The sequence below is a fragment of the Crinia signifera genome, chromosome 12, assembly GCF_055691185.1.
Source record: "Crinia signifera chromosome 12, ASM5569118v1, whole genome shotgun sequence".
Taxonomy (NCBI): Eukaryota; Metazoa; Chordata; class Amphibia; order Anura; family Myobatrachidae; genus Crinia; species Crinia signifera.
In genome coordinates, this window is record NC_139228.1 from 10,466,108 (window position 1) to 10,484,292 (window position 18,185).

The following is an 18,185-nucleotide window of genomic DNA, read 5'->3' on the forward strand; positions in this document are numbered from 1 at the left end:
AGGGAGAGGGAGATTGCTGCTATGTCAGGGAGTCTCCTGCACAGGGGCGGATTGGCCCACCGGGAAACCGGGCCGTTTCCCGGTGGGCCGGCACATTTTAGAGTCATAGCGGCCGCCCACCCTCCCTGGCTGGGCCGCGGCCACCAAACCGCCATCTCCGCGGTTACCGGCCGCGGCCGCAGCAAAATGCCCTGAATAAACATGGCCGCGGCTGTGGCCGAAGTTGAAATGGCCGCGGGAGGGCTGGTGCGCATGTGCGGCCGCACACAGCACCTCCCGCGGTGCTTACAGCCCGACTGACACACTTCCGGGTTTTGCGGCGCCACCCTTCTCCCCGCCAGCGGAGCTCTGAAGCCGCGCAAAAAATTAAATGTATGTGAGCGGCTGCTGGGAGAGAGAAGTGCGGATGCTTCAGTAATGTCCACAGCTGTGTCTGCTTTCATTGATGCTTTGAGTAGGGCACTCAAAGCGGCAATGAAAGCAGACACAGCTGTGGACATTACTGAAGAATCCGCACTTCAGGGCGATGGTTGCTGCTGGGAATCAGAAGCAGCGCTGCAGCGGTCGGGTGCCTACCTCGGGGGATCAGCAGCCAGAGGAGCCGGCTTGGTGACAAGCAGAACAGGCAGGGATCGAATGTGTTCCTCACTTGATTTGTATGCCTGGGGGCTCCACTCTACACTCTCCCTGCACAGGCTGCTGCTGCGTGCTGCTGAACTTCCTGTGTCAGAAGAATGAAGCTCCAGTTCTATAAAGGTGGTGGCTGAGGGTATGATTCATCGGGGTACTGACAGGTAATGCACTTCCACTGTACAGTGTGTTTGTCACTGTGTGTGCATGTTAGTTTGCCCTCCCCTGCCCATTTCAATTACAGCAGCTGTAATGGGGTGCTTTCAGCCAGGACCCTGACACTGCAAAATGGCACCTAGCTGCTCTGAGATTACCATCCCTGGCCCCACTGCCCCAATGTACACCATAATTCTCCTCTCTCCTGCTCATCCACCCACCCACTATTCCTCCTCTCTCCTACTCTCCCACTATTCATCCTCTCTCCTGCTCTTCCACACACTCTTCCTCCTCTCTCCTGCTCCATCCACCCACTCTTCCTTCTCTCTCCTGCTCCATCCACCCACTCTTCCTCCTCTCTCCTGCTCCATCCACCCACTATTCCTTCTCTCTCCTCTTGTTTCTCCCACTAATCCTCCTCCATACTCCCGTATCTAGCCACACTAGTAACCATTCTCCCCCCAATTACAGTGCACCCCCTGTCATTTTTTCATCTGGATCATGCATTAGAGTACAGTAGCCAAAGAAGGAGGGGGCAGTTTAGACTGAAGGAGAAAAGGGGAGGCCATCCTTTAAGGCAGTGGTTCCCAACCCTGGTCCTCAAGTACCCCCAACTGTGCACATTTTCCAGGTCTCCACACAGAATCACAGGTGACATAATTAGCTCCACCTGTGATCTTTTAAAACGTGTCTGAATAATGAGTGCACCTGCTGGGTGACCTGGAAATGTGCACTGTTGGGGGTACTTGAGTACCAGGGTCGGGAACCACTGCTTTAAGGGACAGTTTCTGCAGGGCAGGCATGCCATCTGCATTTCCTCTGCCACAGTGCAACCTACCTTCCCATTTAATCTGCTTAATCCCTTCCCCCATCCCAGAGCTGTCATATGCTTTGATACAGGCAGAATGGGGCTCTGGGCATGGCCAGCGGTGAGATGATGTGTCTAACCAACTGCGTCTCCATGCTTTGTAACTTATATTTCAGCTAACAGTATAGGTGCAGTAGGCAGAAGCTGGGCTCCCGGGGGGGTGTAAGAGCAGGGTCAGGGCACAGCATACTGCAGACTTTGGCCACTGAGCTGGAGGGAGTGAAGACAAGCTGTAATGTCACTGTAGTGTAGCATTTACAGTGTAGTGATATAGTGCTGCATATTGAGGGAATGTACTGTAGTGTAGAGGAGTGGAGGCAATGTAGTGTAGAGGAGTGGGGGCAATGTACTGTAATGTAGTGATTTCTTTCAGTGTAGAGATATACTGTAGGACCTGATTCTGGTTGGCTTAGACTTGCGGAGTCAGGTCCTAGACCTGGGCGGGCGGCTGACGTCCTGTGGTGGGAGGCAGGTTGGTGGGGGCCTAAAACATATGTTTGCACCTGGGCCTACTAGACATTAGTTCCGCCACTGAGTGCTGTGTAGGGAGATCGGTGCTGCTGCTGTGATCTGTGCGGTGCTGGTAGGTGGGGGTTGCTGTGCAGGAAGAAGGGTTAGGGGTGCTGACATGCTGGGATAGGTGTTGGTTGCTGTGTTGTGCTGGAACAGGGTTGGTGAGTGTGGCGAGATGGCATACAGGGATGGGTGCTCTGCTGTGATCTGTGCTGTGCTTGAAGAGGGGTTTTAAATGAGGGGTGCTGTGCTGGGTGAGGGGTGATGGATGCTACATAGTAAGGGGAGAGTCTGGGGTCCTGTGTTGTGAGGGTAGACTATGCCGTATAGAATGCCTTCTGTGGTAGGGCTGTAAGGGACTTTACGCTAACATCCCCCCGTCATTTAGGTGCTTATTTTTTTTAAATCTAGTTTAAGTTGCAGCTGACACCAGAGACGGGAACTGCGGTCTGAACCTTGCGGGAACCAGAAGCAGACAGCTAGAGACGGGAGCCTGACCCACAAAGCTGCTTGAAGCTGACACCAGAAGCAAGAGTCAGGAGCTGAGGTATGAACCTGGTGCTAGCCGGAAGCTGATATCTAGAAGCACGAGCCTGGAGATCGGATCGGACACTCGCAGCTGCCGGGAGCTGGCAACTAGAAGCAGGAGCTGTGCAGCAGCCTGGAGCTGACAGCCGGAGGTAAGTCGGGGGGTCGAGCGCAGCTTAGGATGTGGCAGTATGGCCCTCTACCTCACAAGCTGCTTCACACCACACTTGCACCAATGTTACATAACTCCCTCTTTCTCTCTCTCCGACTCTCCCTTTCTATCTCTATCCACCCCTCCGTCACTCTTTTCCTTTCTCTCCTTTCCTTTACAGCTGATTTCTCCCTCCTCTCTATTTCTCTCTCCTCTCCTTCTCTCTCCTCTCCTTCTCTCCCTTCTCTCTCTTCCTCTCTCTCCTTCTCCTCCTCCCCCCTTCTCTCTCTCTACATCCTTAGCCTCTCTATCTCCCTCCCTCTCATCCTCTTTTACTTTGTCTCTCCCTCTCCATTATTATTATTATAATTTTATTTATAAGGCGCCACAAGTGTTTCGCAGCGCCGTACAAAGGAACAATACAGGGAGACAAAGCTTGGCATAACATTGAATAAATAACAAAAATACAGTACAAATAAAGAGCGCCACAGATCAATACACATTACAGCTTGGATATAAGTAGTGAGGACTCAATCAACATACAACTAGAGGCTTGATGCCAATGATGGAGAGGAGTATGCGGACAAAGATGGTCACTGAGTGTTGGAGTATAGGAGAGCTGTGAGTGAAATGTGAAGAGAAGTGGGCTTTGACAACAGGAGGGAAGAGGGCCCTGCTCAGAGGAGCTTACAATCTAGTAGGAAGGGGAGACAGACAGATTGCAAGAGGTGCAAGCGAGTGGGTGGTGGTTAGATAGCAGGATGTAAACAGGCAGGGGGTCGGAGAACCAGCTGGTTTATGCAGTGGAAGGGTACGCTTTGATGAATAGGTGAGTTTTCAGTGCCTGTTTGAAGCTTTGCAAGGTCGGGGAGAGTCTAATGGAGCGAGGGAGTGCGTTCCACTGAGGGGGTGCAGCACGGGCAAAGTCCTGTACTCTAGCATGGGAAGCAGTGATCAGGGTGGAGGAGAGACGACAGTCGTCATTTCCCTCTACCCCTCTCTTTCTATCTCCCTCCTTTCTCTCCCCCTCTTACCCTTCTCTCCGCCTCTCTCCCTATCCATTCCCCTCTATCCCACTCCACCCTTCCCCTCTTACCCCCTTCCCTTCTTTCCCTCTGTCCCCTCTCCCCCCCTCCCTCCTCTTTCCCCACTCTCTATTTCTGTCACCTCTCTCTTCTGTCATCCAATGCCTCTACCTGCCATCCTCTGTCACACATTGCCTTCCCCTGGCATCATCCACTTACTACCTCTTTTACTCTCTCCCTGAGGTCACCCACTGCTTATCTCTATCACCCTTTGTCTCTCTTTGTAAACCACTGCCACTCTATCTCCCACTATCCATCCCCATCGTCCACTACATCACCCTCTACCTTTCCCCGGTGTGACTGTCACTATCTCCCCATTTCCCTCTCTCTCCTGTTGGTCTCTGACTTTTTTAGACATCACTCTTTGCCTCTTCCTGTTACCTTTTCACTGTCACCCACTGCCTCTCTACATCATTTCCTTTGAGACCACACCATTGTAAGGCCATGGCCATTGTTCCAGTTTTTTTACTTTTTGCACTGGGAGCCGAATTGCCAAGAAACAGTCCAATTGTTTTTGGCTGAGGGGATCAAAATTTCTAGTTACGCCACTGAAACCCCCCCCCCCCCCCCACACACACACACACAGCCTAACCCTAACCATACTCGCACCCCTGCGGCCTAACCTTAACCCTACTCATATCCCTCACAGGCCTTACCCTAACTAAAAAAAACACACACACAACCTAACCATACACCCCCTGCCCCCCTGCAGCCTAAACCTACTTCTACACACAACTCAGCCTAACCCTAATAATAATTCTTTGCAGCCTAGCTATAACCATACAAATACTGCTCCCGCCTGTCCCCTTATCCACACTACCACTACTCCAGCCGGCCCCTGCTTCCCACTACTGCTCCCGCCTGTCCCCTTATCCACACTACTCCTACTCCAGCCTGCTGCTGTTTCCCACTACTGCTCCCAGCCTGTCCCCTTATCCACACTACCACTACTCCAGCCGGCCCCTGCTTCCCACTACTGCTCCCAGCCTGTCCCCTTATCCACACTCCCACTACTCCAGCCGGCCCCTGCTTCCCACTACTGCTCCTAGCCTGTCCCCTTATCTTCTCTATTACTACTCCAGCCTGCCCCTGCTTCCGACTACTGCTCCCAGCCTGTCCCCTTATCCACACTACTACTACTCCAGCCTGCCCCTGCTTCCCACTACTGCTCCTAGCCTGTCCCGTTATCTTCACTATTACTACTCCAGCCTGCCCCTGCTTCCCACTACTGCTCCTAGCCTGTCCCCTTATCTTCTCTTTTACTACTCCAGCCTGCCCCTGCTTCCCACTACGGCTCCTAGCCTGTCCCCTTATCTTCTCTATTACTACTCCAGCCTGCCCCTGCTTCCCACTACTGTTTCTAGCCTGTCCCCTTATCCACACTACTATTACTCCAGCCGGCCCCTGCTTCCCACTACTGCTCCTAGCCTGTCCCCTTATCTTCTCTATTACTACTCCAGCCTGCCCCTGCTTCCCACTACTGTTTCTAGCCTGTCCCTTTATCTTCTCTATTACTACTCCAGCCTGCCCCTGCTTCCCACTACGGCTCCTAGCCTGTCCCCTTATCTTCTCTATTACTACTCCAGCCTGCCCCTGCTTCCCACTACTGCTCCTAGCCTGCCCCTTTATCTGCACTACTACTCCAGCCTGCCCCTGCTTCCCACTACTGCTCCTAGCCTGTCCCCTTATCCACACTACTATTACTCCAGCCTGCCTCTGCTTCCGACTACTGCTCCCAGCCTGCCCCCTGCTCCCCTCCAGGCCTCACTGTACAGTACCCACCCATAGCCACTATCCGCTCAAACCCCTGGCTTCCAGTATATACCTCTCTGACTTGTACACTACCGACAATATCCCTGCCCCCCCAGGAACATACACTGTCCATGCTACCCCAAGTCCTCCTAGCCACAGTACCCCCACCCCAGGGACATATACTTTCCACACTTTTTTGTGTGTGTGGAGCTCAATGTGTTTTTATTTTATTTCTGTGGGGGCTAATGGTTAATGTTTGCCCTGTCAGGGGTCAATGTATTTATTTTACCTGTTTGGGCTATCAGTAAATATCATTGTTTTCTATTTGAGCCAGTGTTTTATCTGGGGGGGAGAGGGGTGACAATGTGTTTATTCCTGTGGGGGGGCAAATTGATTTTGATGTTTTTTTTTTCCTGCTGGTGCAAATGTGTTTGTATTTTCCTGCGGGGCCAGTCCATATATTTGGTGCACGGCCATGCACCAGGGCAGTGTAATGGCATTAGCATATAGCTGCAGATGCAACTGCAGCAAAAGTTGCAAGAAAGGCCGCAACTGCATGCAACCTGGAATTCTACCCTATAAGTAGGGATCCCGCCCCCTTTCACAGACCCCACCCCCTCAGCAGACTCCACCCCCATTAGGGCTGCTTTCATAAATTTCCCGGGCTGGTTTTTCATCCCAATCCGCCCCTGCTCCTGCAGAATGCAGGTGGGAAGGTAACTATGATGTAACAGTGTAATGTGGGCTAGGTGACATGAGGGAGATTGCTAGACTAATGAAGGAGAGGGGGAGATTGCTGTTATTTCAGGGAGTCTCCTGCAGAATCCAGGAGGGGAGGTAACTATGATGTAACAGTGTAATGTGGGCTAGGTGACATGAGGGAGATTGCTAGACTAATGAGGGAGAGAGGGAGAATGCTGCTATGTCAGGGAGTCTCCTGTAGAATGCAGGAGGGAAGGTAACTAGGATGTCACAGTGTAATGTGGGCTAGGTGACATGAGGGAGATTGCTAGACTAATGAGGGAGAGAGGGAGATTGCTGCTATGTCAGGGAGTCTCCTGCAGAATGCAGGAGGGGAGGTAACTATGATGTAACAGTGTAATGTGGGCTAGGTGACATGAGGGAGATTGCTAGACTAATGAGGGAGAGAGGAAGATTGCTGCTATGTCAGGGAGTCACCTGCAGAATGCAGGAGGGTAGGTAACTATGATGTAACCATGTAATGTGGGCAAAGTGAACTGAGGGACATTGTTAGACTAATGAAGGAGAGGGGGAGATTGCTGTTATTTCAGGTCACCTGCAGAATGCAGGAGGGGAGGTAACGATGGCAGAACAGAAGATCATGAGATGCCTGATTCGACCAGCGTGCCCGCGCAACGCGTTGAATGGAACACAAAATGTGCATACAATCATTAGATTTATGGAACAGATGAGGTCAAAATCGAATGATTGCGTGCAATATCTCACAAGTGTGTGGGCAGCATAAGTTTTTATATATATGGATTCTCCACTATTTAAATCCAGTATAATCACCGTTGTATAGTGCATACTGTTACCAGTTTCAGTAGCAGAACTATTTCAGGTGCTTCAAATCAACTGAATTAGCCGTCCTATTAAAGTGCCCCGCATCATCAACCGTAGTAACAGAATAATATCATAAAAATCTCAGAAAATTCAGTTATAATGATACTTTATTACTTATAATATTTCACTCATTTGCCCCATTCCCTTAGTGTAAATGTTACTCTATTTAGGTAATTTAATGAGTGTTATTTACCGTGAACAGACACTGATGTCTCGGCTGACTCTGTCGTATAGTGAATAACCTTCCACCTTTCTCTTGTACACACGTATTTCCCAGATGCTCCACCATCTACACTTTCCATACGAAGAACTGAATCCGTGGATGACTCTAGTTTCCCATCCTTACAAAATGATGCTTCTTTTTTAAAGCTGCCATCCCAGCCGTGACATCGCATAGCCAGTGTGTCCCCTTCATACACAGCCGCAGGTGCCTGAAGAATCAGCCAACCTGGTAATAAAACATAACCAGGTGAAACGGGCGTCTGCTGATTATCCTCCACAGAGACACAGCCTGCAAATAATCCTCTGTTTGTACAAATCAGGCCCCAAAATGTATTTTACACATAGTTTGTTTTCTGTTTTAACTTTGTGGCAAAGAGCTGAGATTAATGAACCTCCCTTATGATTTAGGGGCATATATTTAAACTAGTAAACCCGCTCAAAGCAAATGCTTCGAAAGCTAGTCTGCTAATTTATGATTGCCTCTGTGTTTGTGCATGTGTGAGAGAGAAAGATGTAGTTACACTTGCTGCCAACAGATGGCAGTGTTTCGGAGACACACAAACCTACACTAGACATATATATATATAATCGTGCAAAAACACTATACTAATGGGTGGGTTTTACGAGGCTTGATAAATAAAATCCCTTACGATGAATGTAAGAGGGTCTCACATTTTGAGAACTCGGCCAATGTGATTGGCTGTGAGAACATGCAAACTCACGCATGTCACACTCCCGCTGATCACATTGTACAAACTCATCCAGATGGTTTTATTGTTTTGTACATACAACTCTCCCCACTCGTTGACACTGATTTAGGTAGATACAGTTAAAGGGAACATCTGCAAGCTCCTGCGACCAGCGACCATCAGGGGCTGCACACGGGAGCGCGCACCTGGCGATTTATCGCAGACAGCACAAACAAATCACTGGCAATATGGTCGCTGAGCAATCATATTGCCAGTGATATGTGCTGAAATCGCCCCCGTGTGTACACAGCATAAGAGATACTATACTTGGTAAAGTGCTGGGAAATGGCGCTGATGATTCAATGTACATCTATCTCTCATTCCTTTTTCCCCCAAAATGTAACAGTGTAACGGTTAGTGTGATTGCTAGACTAATGGGGGAGAGAGGGAGATTGCTACAGTATGTCAGGGAGTCTCCTGCAGAATGCAGGAGGGGAGGTAACTATGATGTAACAGTGTAATGTGGGCTAGGTGACATGAGGGAGATTGGTAGACTAATGAGGGAGAGGGAGATTGCTGCTATGTCAGGGAGTCTCCTGCAGAATGCAGAAGGGGAGGTAACTATGATGTAACAGTGTAATGTGGGCTAGGTGACATGAGGGAGATTGGTAGACTAATGAGGGAGAGGGAGATTGCTGCTATGTCAGGGAGTCTCCTGCAGAATGCAGGAGGGGACTTAACTATGATGTAACAGTATAATGTAGGCTAGGTGACAGGAGGGAGATTGCTAGACTAATGAGGAAGAGAGGGAGATTGCTACAGTATGTCAGGGAGTCTCCTGCAGAATGCAGGAGGGGAGGTAACTATGATGTAACAGTGTAATGTGGGCTAGGTGACATGAGGGAGATTGGTAGACTAATGAGGGAGAGGGAGATTGCTGCTATGTCAGGGAGTCTCCTGCAGAATGCAGGAGGGGACTTAACTATGATGTAACAGTATAATGTAGGCTAGGTGACAGGAGGGAGATTGCTAGACTAATGAGGAAGAGAGGGAGATTGCTACAGTATGTCAGGGAGTCTCCTGCAGAATGCAGGAGGGTAGGCAGCTATGTGTAAGTGTAATGTGGGCTAGGTGACATGAGGGAGATTGCTAGACTAATGAGGGAGAGAGGGAGATTGCTGCTTTGTCAGGGAGTCTCCTGCAAAATGCTAGAGGGAAGGTAACTATGATGTAACATTGTAATGTGGGCTAGGTGACATGAGGGAGATTGCTAAACTAATGAGGGAGATTGCTGCTATGTCAGGGAGTCCCCTGCAGAATGCAGGAGGGGAGGTAACTATGATGTAACAGTGTAATGAGGGCTAGGTGACATGAGGGAGATTGCTAGACTAATGAGGGAGAGAGGGAGATACATGCTATGTCAGGGAGTCTCCTGCAGAATGCAGGAGGGGAGGTAACTATGGTGTAACAGTGTAATGTGGGCTAGGTGAAAAATGGGAGATTGCTAGACTAATGAGGGAGAGAGGGAGATTGTTGCTATGTCAGGGAGTCTCCTGCAGAATGCAGGAGGGGAGGTAACTATGATGTAACAGTGTAATGTGGGCTAGGTGACATGAGGGAGATTGCTAGACTAATGAGGGAGAGAGGGAGATTGTTGCTATGTCAGGGAGTCTCCTGCAGAATGCAGGAGGGGAGGTAACTATGATGTAACAGTGTAATGTGGGCTACGTGACATGAGGGAGATTGCTAGACTAATGAGGGAGAACACAGAAGTTGGGAGGTATGGACATAGCTCAAACACAAAGATCCAAAACCTCCAGCACAAACTCTCCTCTCCGCCCCAGGCTCCTTCACGATCCAATCAAATGACAAAATGGTGGATCAAGGCTTATATAGAGTTTGTAACACAAAATCAAGTTTGCTGGTGTGAAGTCTCGTGCGATTTATGTTTGTGCCTGGAAACTCACACCCTATTACATTGACCGAGTTGTATGACAAACTCACACCTTCAAATTTGTGCCCCTGTCAACGCTGTATTGGGTCGACAGGGTCAAAATGTTGACATGGAAATATACGACACATTTTTTTTTTTTAAAGAGCAGGACAATAGAAAATGAACAAATGTAATGGTTTCTCTCCCCCATTACAAATACAATCACATGTATATGTTTAACGTACTCGTACTGATCTCCAACATGACAGGATTGCTTCTTCCATTGTCTGTGGTCTCACACTGGTAACTGCCGCTGTATCTGACCTCAGCAGAATTGATTGGTAATGTCTGCAGATTTCCACGTAATTGTCCACCGTCTCTGTACCAGATATACTTCCGTTCTCCCAGTCCTCCGTGATGGGTGTTACATGTCACATTTACGGATGATCCTTCGAAGATCTTATTCCAGTTTGGATCCAAAGTCACCCAAGGTTCCATTGCAGCCTCTAAGACACAAACATGTCACATGTACAATGACTTACCACTCTCCACTTTATCTTTATCCAAGGTTTAGTACACACATGCCCTGGGTGGGGAGGTGGGTTGGGGCTATCTACTAAGCCTTGGATGGAGATAGGACAGATATAAAATAGAGGCCCAACAGCTCCTGTCGTTTTTCAAGCCCCAGTCTGTTGTGTGGCAGTTAGGAGCTGATTGGCTGCGGAAATATCACCTTCTACTTTACCCCCGTCCAGGGCTTAGTACATAGGGGTAGATGTATTAATCCTGGTGAGGTGATAAAGTTCAAATTGATAGCTCATCAGCCAGTCATCTCCTGTTATTTTTTAAACCCACCCTGTAACATGGTAGTTGAGATTGGCTTAAACTTTAGCACTTCACTAGAACCAATGCTCTATATGTCTGGGGTAGCCAACTCCAGTCCTCGAGAGCTACCAACAGTGCATGTTTTCAAGATCTCCTCACAGAATCACAAGTGAAGTAATTAGCTCCACCTGTGGATCTTTGAAAATGTGTTATTGAGTAATGAGTGCACCTGTGCAGCAGCCGGGTAACCAGGGAAACTGGTCAGTGAGTAATGAGTGCACCTGTGCAGCAGCTGGGTAACCAGGGAAACAGGACAGTGAGTAATGAGTGCACCTGTGCAGCAGCTGGGTATCCAGGGAAACAGGTCAGTGAGTAATGAGTGCACCTGTGCAACAGCTGGGTAACCAGGGAAACAGGTCAGTGAGTAATGAGTACACCTGTGCACCTGCTGGGTAACCAGGGAAACAGGTCAGTGAGTAATGAGTGCAGCTTTGCAGCAGCTAGGTTGACTGAAAAATGTGAACTGTTGGTAGCTCTCAAGGGCCCTTATTCTGATCTGTGCGGCCGGAGCCGCATACGTTGCTCCGGCCGCACAAACCAATCCCCGCCTACAAGACGGATCGCCACGGCCGTCCGTACGCGGACGGCTGGCGATCCGCATGAAAATGGTGGGAGCTGCCCCCTGCATTCGATGGTCGACGACCATCGAAGGCAGGGCCGCACGCTCCACCAGCTCACGCAAGCTTAGACCACACGGACAATCGTCCGTGTGAAAGCTTGTATGGGGGCGGAGAGCTGACATCCGGCGATGTCAGCTTTCCGCCCCCATCACTGGCGTCATAGCCTCATTACCATGCATACGCCCCGCGTTTGCATGGGAACGCCCATGAAACGCGGGGCGTATGCATAGGGAAATGAGGCTATTAAGCCCCTCACGCCCCTATACGCCCCCTTTGCGGCGTATAAAATTTTTGTGCGGCGATTTCGCCTGCACATGCGCAGAGTGACCTCTGCGCATGTGCAGAGTGAAAACATCGGCGGTACGGCCGCACGCGGGCCGTACCGCCGAGATCAGAATAAGGGCCAAGGACTGGAGTTGGCTACCACTGCTCTATGTGATAGAAGCTGTTTGGATTAGGGCTAGCATTTTGGAACCCCTGATCCTACCTCCCCCCACCCCATAGCCTATCTCCAATCCCCCTTCTAAGTGCGTAACCCTAACATGAGAAAACAGACAGTTAGGAGCTGATTGAGTACTACTTTATCTCTCTCCCCTCTATCTTTCTCCACAGTAGAGATGTGCCCAGTTATATCATTGTGGCAATGCGTACTCACTGATTCAATGGCCCACTGGGCTGTGTATGCTCACACCCACATCTGATTGGCTGAGTGCAGCCATTTACACTACAGAAGTAGTACTGTTAATACTGTTCCTCTCAGGGCTCGGGTGTGTGTTACATGTAACCCCCAGCCCAGCATGAGCCCCACCCGCACATATTATATACCATGCAATACAACAGACATAGATATAAGGATAGAACAAAATACTCACTGGAATCATCCACAATCGATGCTGAAACAAGAGACAGACATGGTCAGATACAGCCAACAAAGGGCATTGGGATATGCCCATCCTTACAGGAAGCTGAAGGAGAATGACACAGACCTTCCATAGCCATGTACCGGTCATACTGCGCCCGTTCCTGAGCCGGACACATCTGCCCTATGCTGATGCGAGTGTACACCTAGCTGTACAGATTACCCATGTGTCTGCATGCAGGAGATTGTGCCACCCACTGTGTGTCCGGTATGGGTCATACGGTCGACATGCATTAAGGTCGACAGGGCTAAGTCGAAACATGAAATAGGCCAGCATTGCTTCGGTCGACAGGGTTTTAAGGTCGACACAAGCAATAGGTCAACAATGGGAAGGTCATGTGTCAAGTGGTTGACATGAGCTTTTCCACATTTTTTTGTCTCGAATGTCGACATAGTCGACATGGACACCTTCTAAATGTACTTTGTTCCCCTTGCATCGGCTTTAGGCACGGTTCCTTGCCCACCTTGAAACACTATTAAATTCTTCCATCAGGCCGTAGTGGCTGGTACGGTATGAAATACCGCCCGTCGACACATGTCAGCTAAAAAAAAAAAATATATATATATATATATACAAAAACTCATGTCGACCTATTGAGTGACGATCTTCCGACATATATTCAGTCGACATGCATTGGGTCGATCACTGAAGGTTGCATGGCTTAGGTCGACATAAACATTAGGTCGACAATACATAGGTCCACCGTCAAAATGTAGACATGGGTTTTGCACTTTTTTAGCCGACAGGTGCCGACAGGTGGTATTTCATGCCCTACCATCTATTAGGAGAGAGAATATAATAGTGTGCCGAGCACAGCAGAGATACAGTACACTTTCATGGTGTCCATGTCGGCCATGTCAACATACGGGACAAAAAGAAATGAAAAACTCATGTCGACCTTTTGAATTTCGACCTAGCCATTGTTAACCTAATGCTTGTGTCGACCTTAACCATGTTGACCAATTTCAGGTGTCCGACCTAAGCCCTTTCGACCTTCAGTGGTCGACCTAATGGCCGTATGCCCTGTGTGTCCATCTTCAGCTGTCATAGTGTCGGCACCTGCACCCACCCCATGCTGAGATCCAATGAAACTCCCGCGCAATCGCATGGTCGCTGGCCGGTTATTGCACAGAAATGGAAGGATGGGACTGTCCTGTCAGCCAGCATATCCGCCGGGTACATAGAGGAATAGTGACGAGGCCAGGATCTGCAGCGGCCAGCCGGGTACACATCATTGTAATGGGAAGAGGGGACGGGACGAGGCCAGGATCTGCAGCAGCCAGCTGGGTACACATCATTGTAATGGGAAGAGGGGTAGGGATGAGGCCAGGATCTGCAGCAGCTAGCCAGGTACACATCATTGTAATGGGAAGAGGGGTAGGGATGAGGCCAGGATCTGCAGCAGCTAGCCAGGTACACATCATTGTAATGGGAAGAGGGGACGGGACGAGGCCAGGATCTGCAGCAGCTAGCCAGGTACACATCATTGTAATGGGAAGAGGGGTAGGGATGAGGCCAGGATCTGCAGCAGCTAGCCAGGTACACATCATTGTAATGGGATGAGGGGACGGGATGAGGCCAGGATCTGCAGCAGCTAGCCAGGTACACATCATTGTAATGGGAAGAGGGGTAGGGATGAGGCCAGGATCTTCAGCAGCTAGACAGGTACACATCATTGTAATGGGAAGAGGGGTAGGGATGAGGCCAGGATCTGCAGCAGCCAGCCGGGTACACATCATACTAATGGGAAGAGGGGACGGGATGAGGTCAGGATCTGCAGCGTCCAGCCGGGTACACATCATTCTAATGGGAAGAGGGTAGGGACGAGGCCAGGATCTGCAGCGGCCAGCCAGGTACACATCATTGTAATGGGAAGAGGGGTAGGGATGAGGCCAGGATCTGCAGCGTCCAGCCGGGTACACATCATTGTAATGGGAAGAGGGGTAGGGACGAGGCCAGGATCTGCAGCAGCCAGCTGGGTACACATCATTCTAATGGGAAGAGGGGTAGGGACGAGGCCAGGATCTGCAGCGTCCAGCCGGGTACACATCATTCTAATGGGAAGAGGGTAGGGACGAGGCCAGGATCTGCAGCGGCCAGCCGGGTACACATCATTGTAATGGGAAGAGGGGACGGGACGAGGCCAGGATCTGCAGCGGCCAGCCAGTTACACATCATTCTAATGGGAAGAGGGGTAGGGACGATGCCAAGATCAGCAGCGGCCAGCCGGGTACACATCTTTCTTATGGGAAGAGGGGTAGGGACAAGGCCAGGATCTGCAGCAGGCAGCTAGGTACACATCATTGTAATGGGAAGAGGGGACGGGGCGAGGCCAGGATCAGCAGTGGCCAGCTGGGTACTCATAGTTCTAATGGGAAGAAGAGTAGGGAGGAGGCCAGGATCTGCAGCGGTGAGCCGGGTACGCATCATTCTAACGGGAAGATGGGACGGGACAAGGGCCCTTATTCTGGTTGGTGCGGCCGGAGCCGCATATGCGGCTCCAACGCACCAGGCGAATCCCCGCCTTCCATACGGATCGCCACGGCCGTCCGTACGCGGATATGTGGCGATCCGCATGAAATTGGACGGTGATACGCCTCCTCCATGGTGGGAGCAGCCCCTGCATTCGATGGTCGCCGAACATCGAATGCAGGGCCGCACGCTCCACCAGGTCCCGCAACACAAGACCACACGGACACTTGTCCGTGTGAAATCTTGTATGGGGGCAGGCAGCTGACATCCGGCGATGTCAGATGCCCGCCCCGTACCCACGCGTCACGGCCTCATTACCATGCATACGCCCCGCGTTTGCATGGGAACACCCATGAAACGCTGGGCATATGCATAGGGTAATGAGGATAAGTAGATTTTTCCGACCCAATGGAAAAATCGGGAGCCGTGATAATACATAAGTACCTTTAGTTATCACAGTCCTAAATCTCTGAGGTGGGCGCAAAGTACCACATCTCTGTGGTGGGCGCACAGTCCTACCTCTCTGTTGTGGGCGTACAGTCCTACATCTCTGTGGTGGGCGCACAGTACTACATCTCTGTGGTGGGCGCACAGTCCTACATCTCTGTGGTGGGCGCACAGGCCTACATCTCTGTGGTGGGCGCACAGTCCTACATCTCTGTGGTGAGCGCACAGTCCTACATCTCTGTGGTGGGCGCACAGTCCTACAGCTCTGTGGTGGGCGCACAGTCCTACAGCTCTGTGGTGGGCGCACAGTCCTACAGCTCTGTGGTGGGCGCACAGTCCTACAGCTCTGTGGTGGGCGCACAGTCCTACAGCTCTGTGGTGGGCGCACAGTCCTACAGCTCTGTGGTGGGCGCACAGGCCTACATCTCTGTGGTGGGCGCACAGTCCCACGTCTCTGTGGTAAGTGCACACTCCCACGTCTCTGTAGTAAGGGCACAGTCCCACGTCTCTGTGGTAAGGGCACAGTCCCACGTCTCTGTGGTAAGGACACAGTCCCACGTCTCTGTGGTAAGGACACAGTCCCACGTCTCTGTGGTAAGGACACAGTCCCACGTCTCTGTGGTAAGGACACAGTCCCACGTCTCTGTGGTAAGGGCACACTCCCACGTCTCTGTGGCAAGGGCACACTCCCACGTCTCTGTGGTAAGGACACAGTCCCACGTCTCTGTGGTAAGGGCACAGTCCCACGTCTCTGTGGTAAGCGTACAGTCCCATGTCTCTGTGGTAAGGGCACAGTCCTACATCTCTGTGGTAAGGGCACAGTCCCACATCTCTGTGGTAAGTACACACTCCCACATCTCTGTAGTAAGGGCAATGTCCTACATCTCTGTAGTACGGGCACAGTCCCACATCTCTGTGGTAAGTGCACAGTCCCACATCTCTGTGGTAAGGGCACACTCCCACATCTCTGTGGTAAGGGCACCATCCCACATCTCTGTGGTAAGGGAAGAGTCCCACGTCTCTGTGGTAAGGGAACAGTCCCACGTCTCTGTGGTAAGGGAACAGTCCCACGTCTCTGTGGTAAGGGAACAGTCCCACGTCTCTGTGGTAAGGGAACAGTCCCACGTCTCTGTGGTAAGGGAACAGTCCCACGTCTCTGTGGTAAGGGAACAGTCCCACGTCTCTGTGGTAAGGGAACAGTCCCACATCTCTGTGGTAAAGGGCATAGTCCCACATCTCTGTGGCAAGAGCACAGTCCCACATCTCTGTGGTAAGTGCACAGTCCCACATCTCTGTCGTAAGTGCAGGGCCGGTGCAAGGCACCAGAGCGCCCCAGGCGAGTCGGGGTGGGGGCGCCGGGGGGGTGTACCTGTCCTGCGGCTGTGTATATAAAGCTTGCAGCGGCGGCAACGGGGGTCCCTGCAGTCAAGAAATAACGAGCGCTATCCGCCTGGCTACGCGGAAGCGCTTCTGTTGTGAAAACACTGGCCGCACGGCGCACGATGATTGGCTGAATCTCAGCCAATCAGCGTGCGGCCAGTGTTTCCACAACAGAAGCGCTTCCGCATAGCCAGGCGGATAGCGCTCTATTTCTTATTGACTGCAGGGACCCCCCGCTGCCGCCGCAAGCTTTATATACACAGCCGCAGGACAGGTACCCCCGCGGCACAGGGGGGGGGGGGCGAAATGCCGCCCTCCAGTGGCTGGTGCCCTAGGCAAATGCCTAGATTTGCCTAGTGGGGGCGCCGGCCCTGCGCAAGTGCACAGTACCACATCTCTGTGGTAAGAGCACAGTCCCACATCTCTGTGGCAAGAGCACAGTCCCACATCTCTGTGGTAAGCGCACAGTCCCACATCTCAGTGGTAAGCGAACAGTCCCTCATCTCTGTGCTAAGTGCACAGTCCTACATCTCTGTGGTAAGTGCACAGTCCCACATCTCAGTGGTAAGCGAACAGTCCCACATCTCAGTGGTAAGCGAACAGTCCCACATCTCTGTGGTAAGTGCACAGTCCCACATCTCTGTGGTAAGTGCACAGTCCTACATCTCTGTGGTGGGCGCACAGTCAGGGCTGCCAATAGGGAGGTGCTGTGTGTACAGCTGTCCCAGGCCAATACACATCGTTCTAATGGGAAGTAGGGTAGAGATGAGGCCAGGATCTGTAGCAGCCAGCTGGGTACACATTGTTCTAATGGGTGCAGTAGGGTGCAGATAAGGCAAGCCAGGTACACATCATTGTAATGGTAAGATGGTTAGGGAGGAGGTCAGCCCTTGCAACTCCATGGGTCATGCAGCCTTACACGCCTCAAAAACATAAAAAATACAGACCAAAGACACAAGTCTTAATACTTACAGCACACGACCAACAATAGCAGCACTGGCATGACACTTGCTGTTGTGGAGTTGGGTGATGCAGAGGAATATAACCGGTTTGAGGTGGTGATAAACTGACGCGTTTCACTTCCTCATTTTCACTCTGCCACTTGCACTTTTGCATAGATTAGTATTTAGTTATCACAGTCCTAAATCTCTGTGGTGGGCGCAAAGTCCCACATCTCTGTGGTGGGTGCACAGTCCTACATCTCTGTGGTGGGCGCACAGTCCTACATCTCTGTGGTGGGCGCACAATCCTACATCTCTGTGGTAAGTGCACAGTCCCACATCTCTGTGGTGGGCGCACAGTCCCACATCTCTGTGGTGGGCGCACAGTCCTACATCTCTGTGGTAAGTG

The 18,185-nt window shown here is 51.1% G+C and overlaps 1 protein-coding gene and 1 long non-coding RNA gene across 3 annotated transcripts in view; one reads left to right on the plus strand and one right to left on the minus strand.

Annotated features, from left to right (window-relative positions):
* LOC146050584 (Fc receptor-like protein 4) overlaps nucleotides 1-17,849 on the minus strand; it is a 36,571-nt gene extending 18,722 nt beyond the window's left edge. For both annotated transcript variants that reach the window (XM_083167666.1, XM_083167665.1), the window contains exons 1-4: nucleotides 17,808-17,849; nucleotides 12,489-12,509; nucleotides 10,357-10,617; nucleotides 7,461-7,715 (exon numbers count right to left, since the gene is read on the minus strand). In XM_083167666.1, the coding sequence (XP_083023792.1) occupies nucleotides 7,461-7,715; nucleotides 10,357-10,617; nucleotides 12,489-12,509; nucleotides 17,808-17,838 (568 nt within the window). In that variant the 5' untranslated portion in view covers nucleotides 17,839-17,849. The remainder of the gene's footprint in view (nucleotides 1-7,460; nucleotides 7,716-10,356; nucleotides 10,618-12,488; nucleotides 12,510-17,807) is intronic.
* LOC146050586 (uncharacterized) lies at nucleotides 475-8,140 on the plus strand. The gene is made up of 3 exons (XR_014466338.1): nucleotides 475-794; nucleotides 2,579-2,847; nucleotides 7,545-8,140. It is a non-coding gene; the product is annotated as an uncharacterized LOC146050586 (long non-coding RNA).
* Nucleotides 17,850-18,185: the final 336 nt, after the last annotated feature.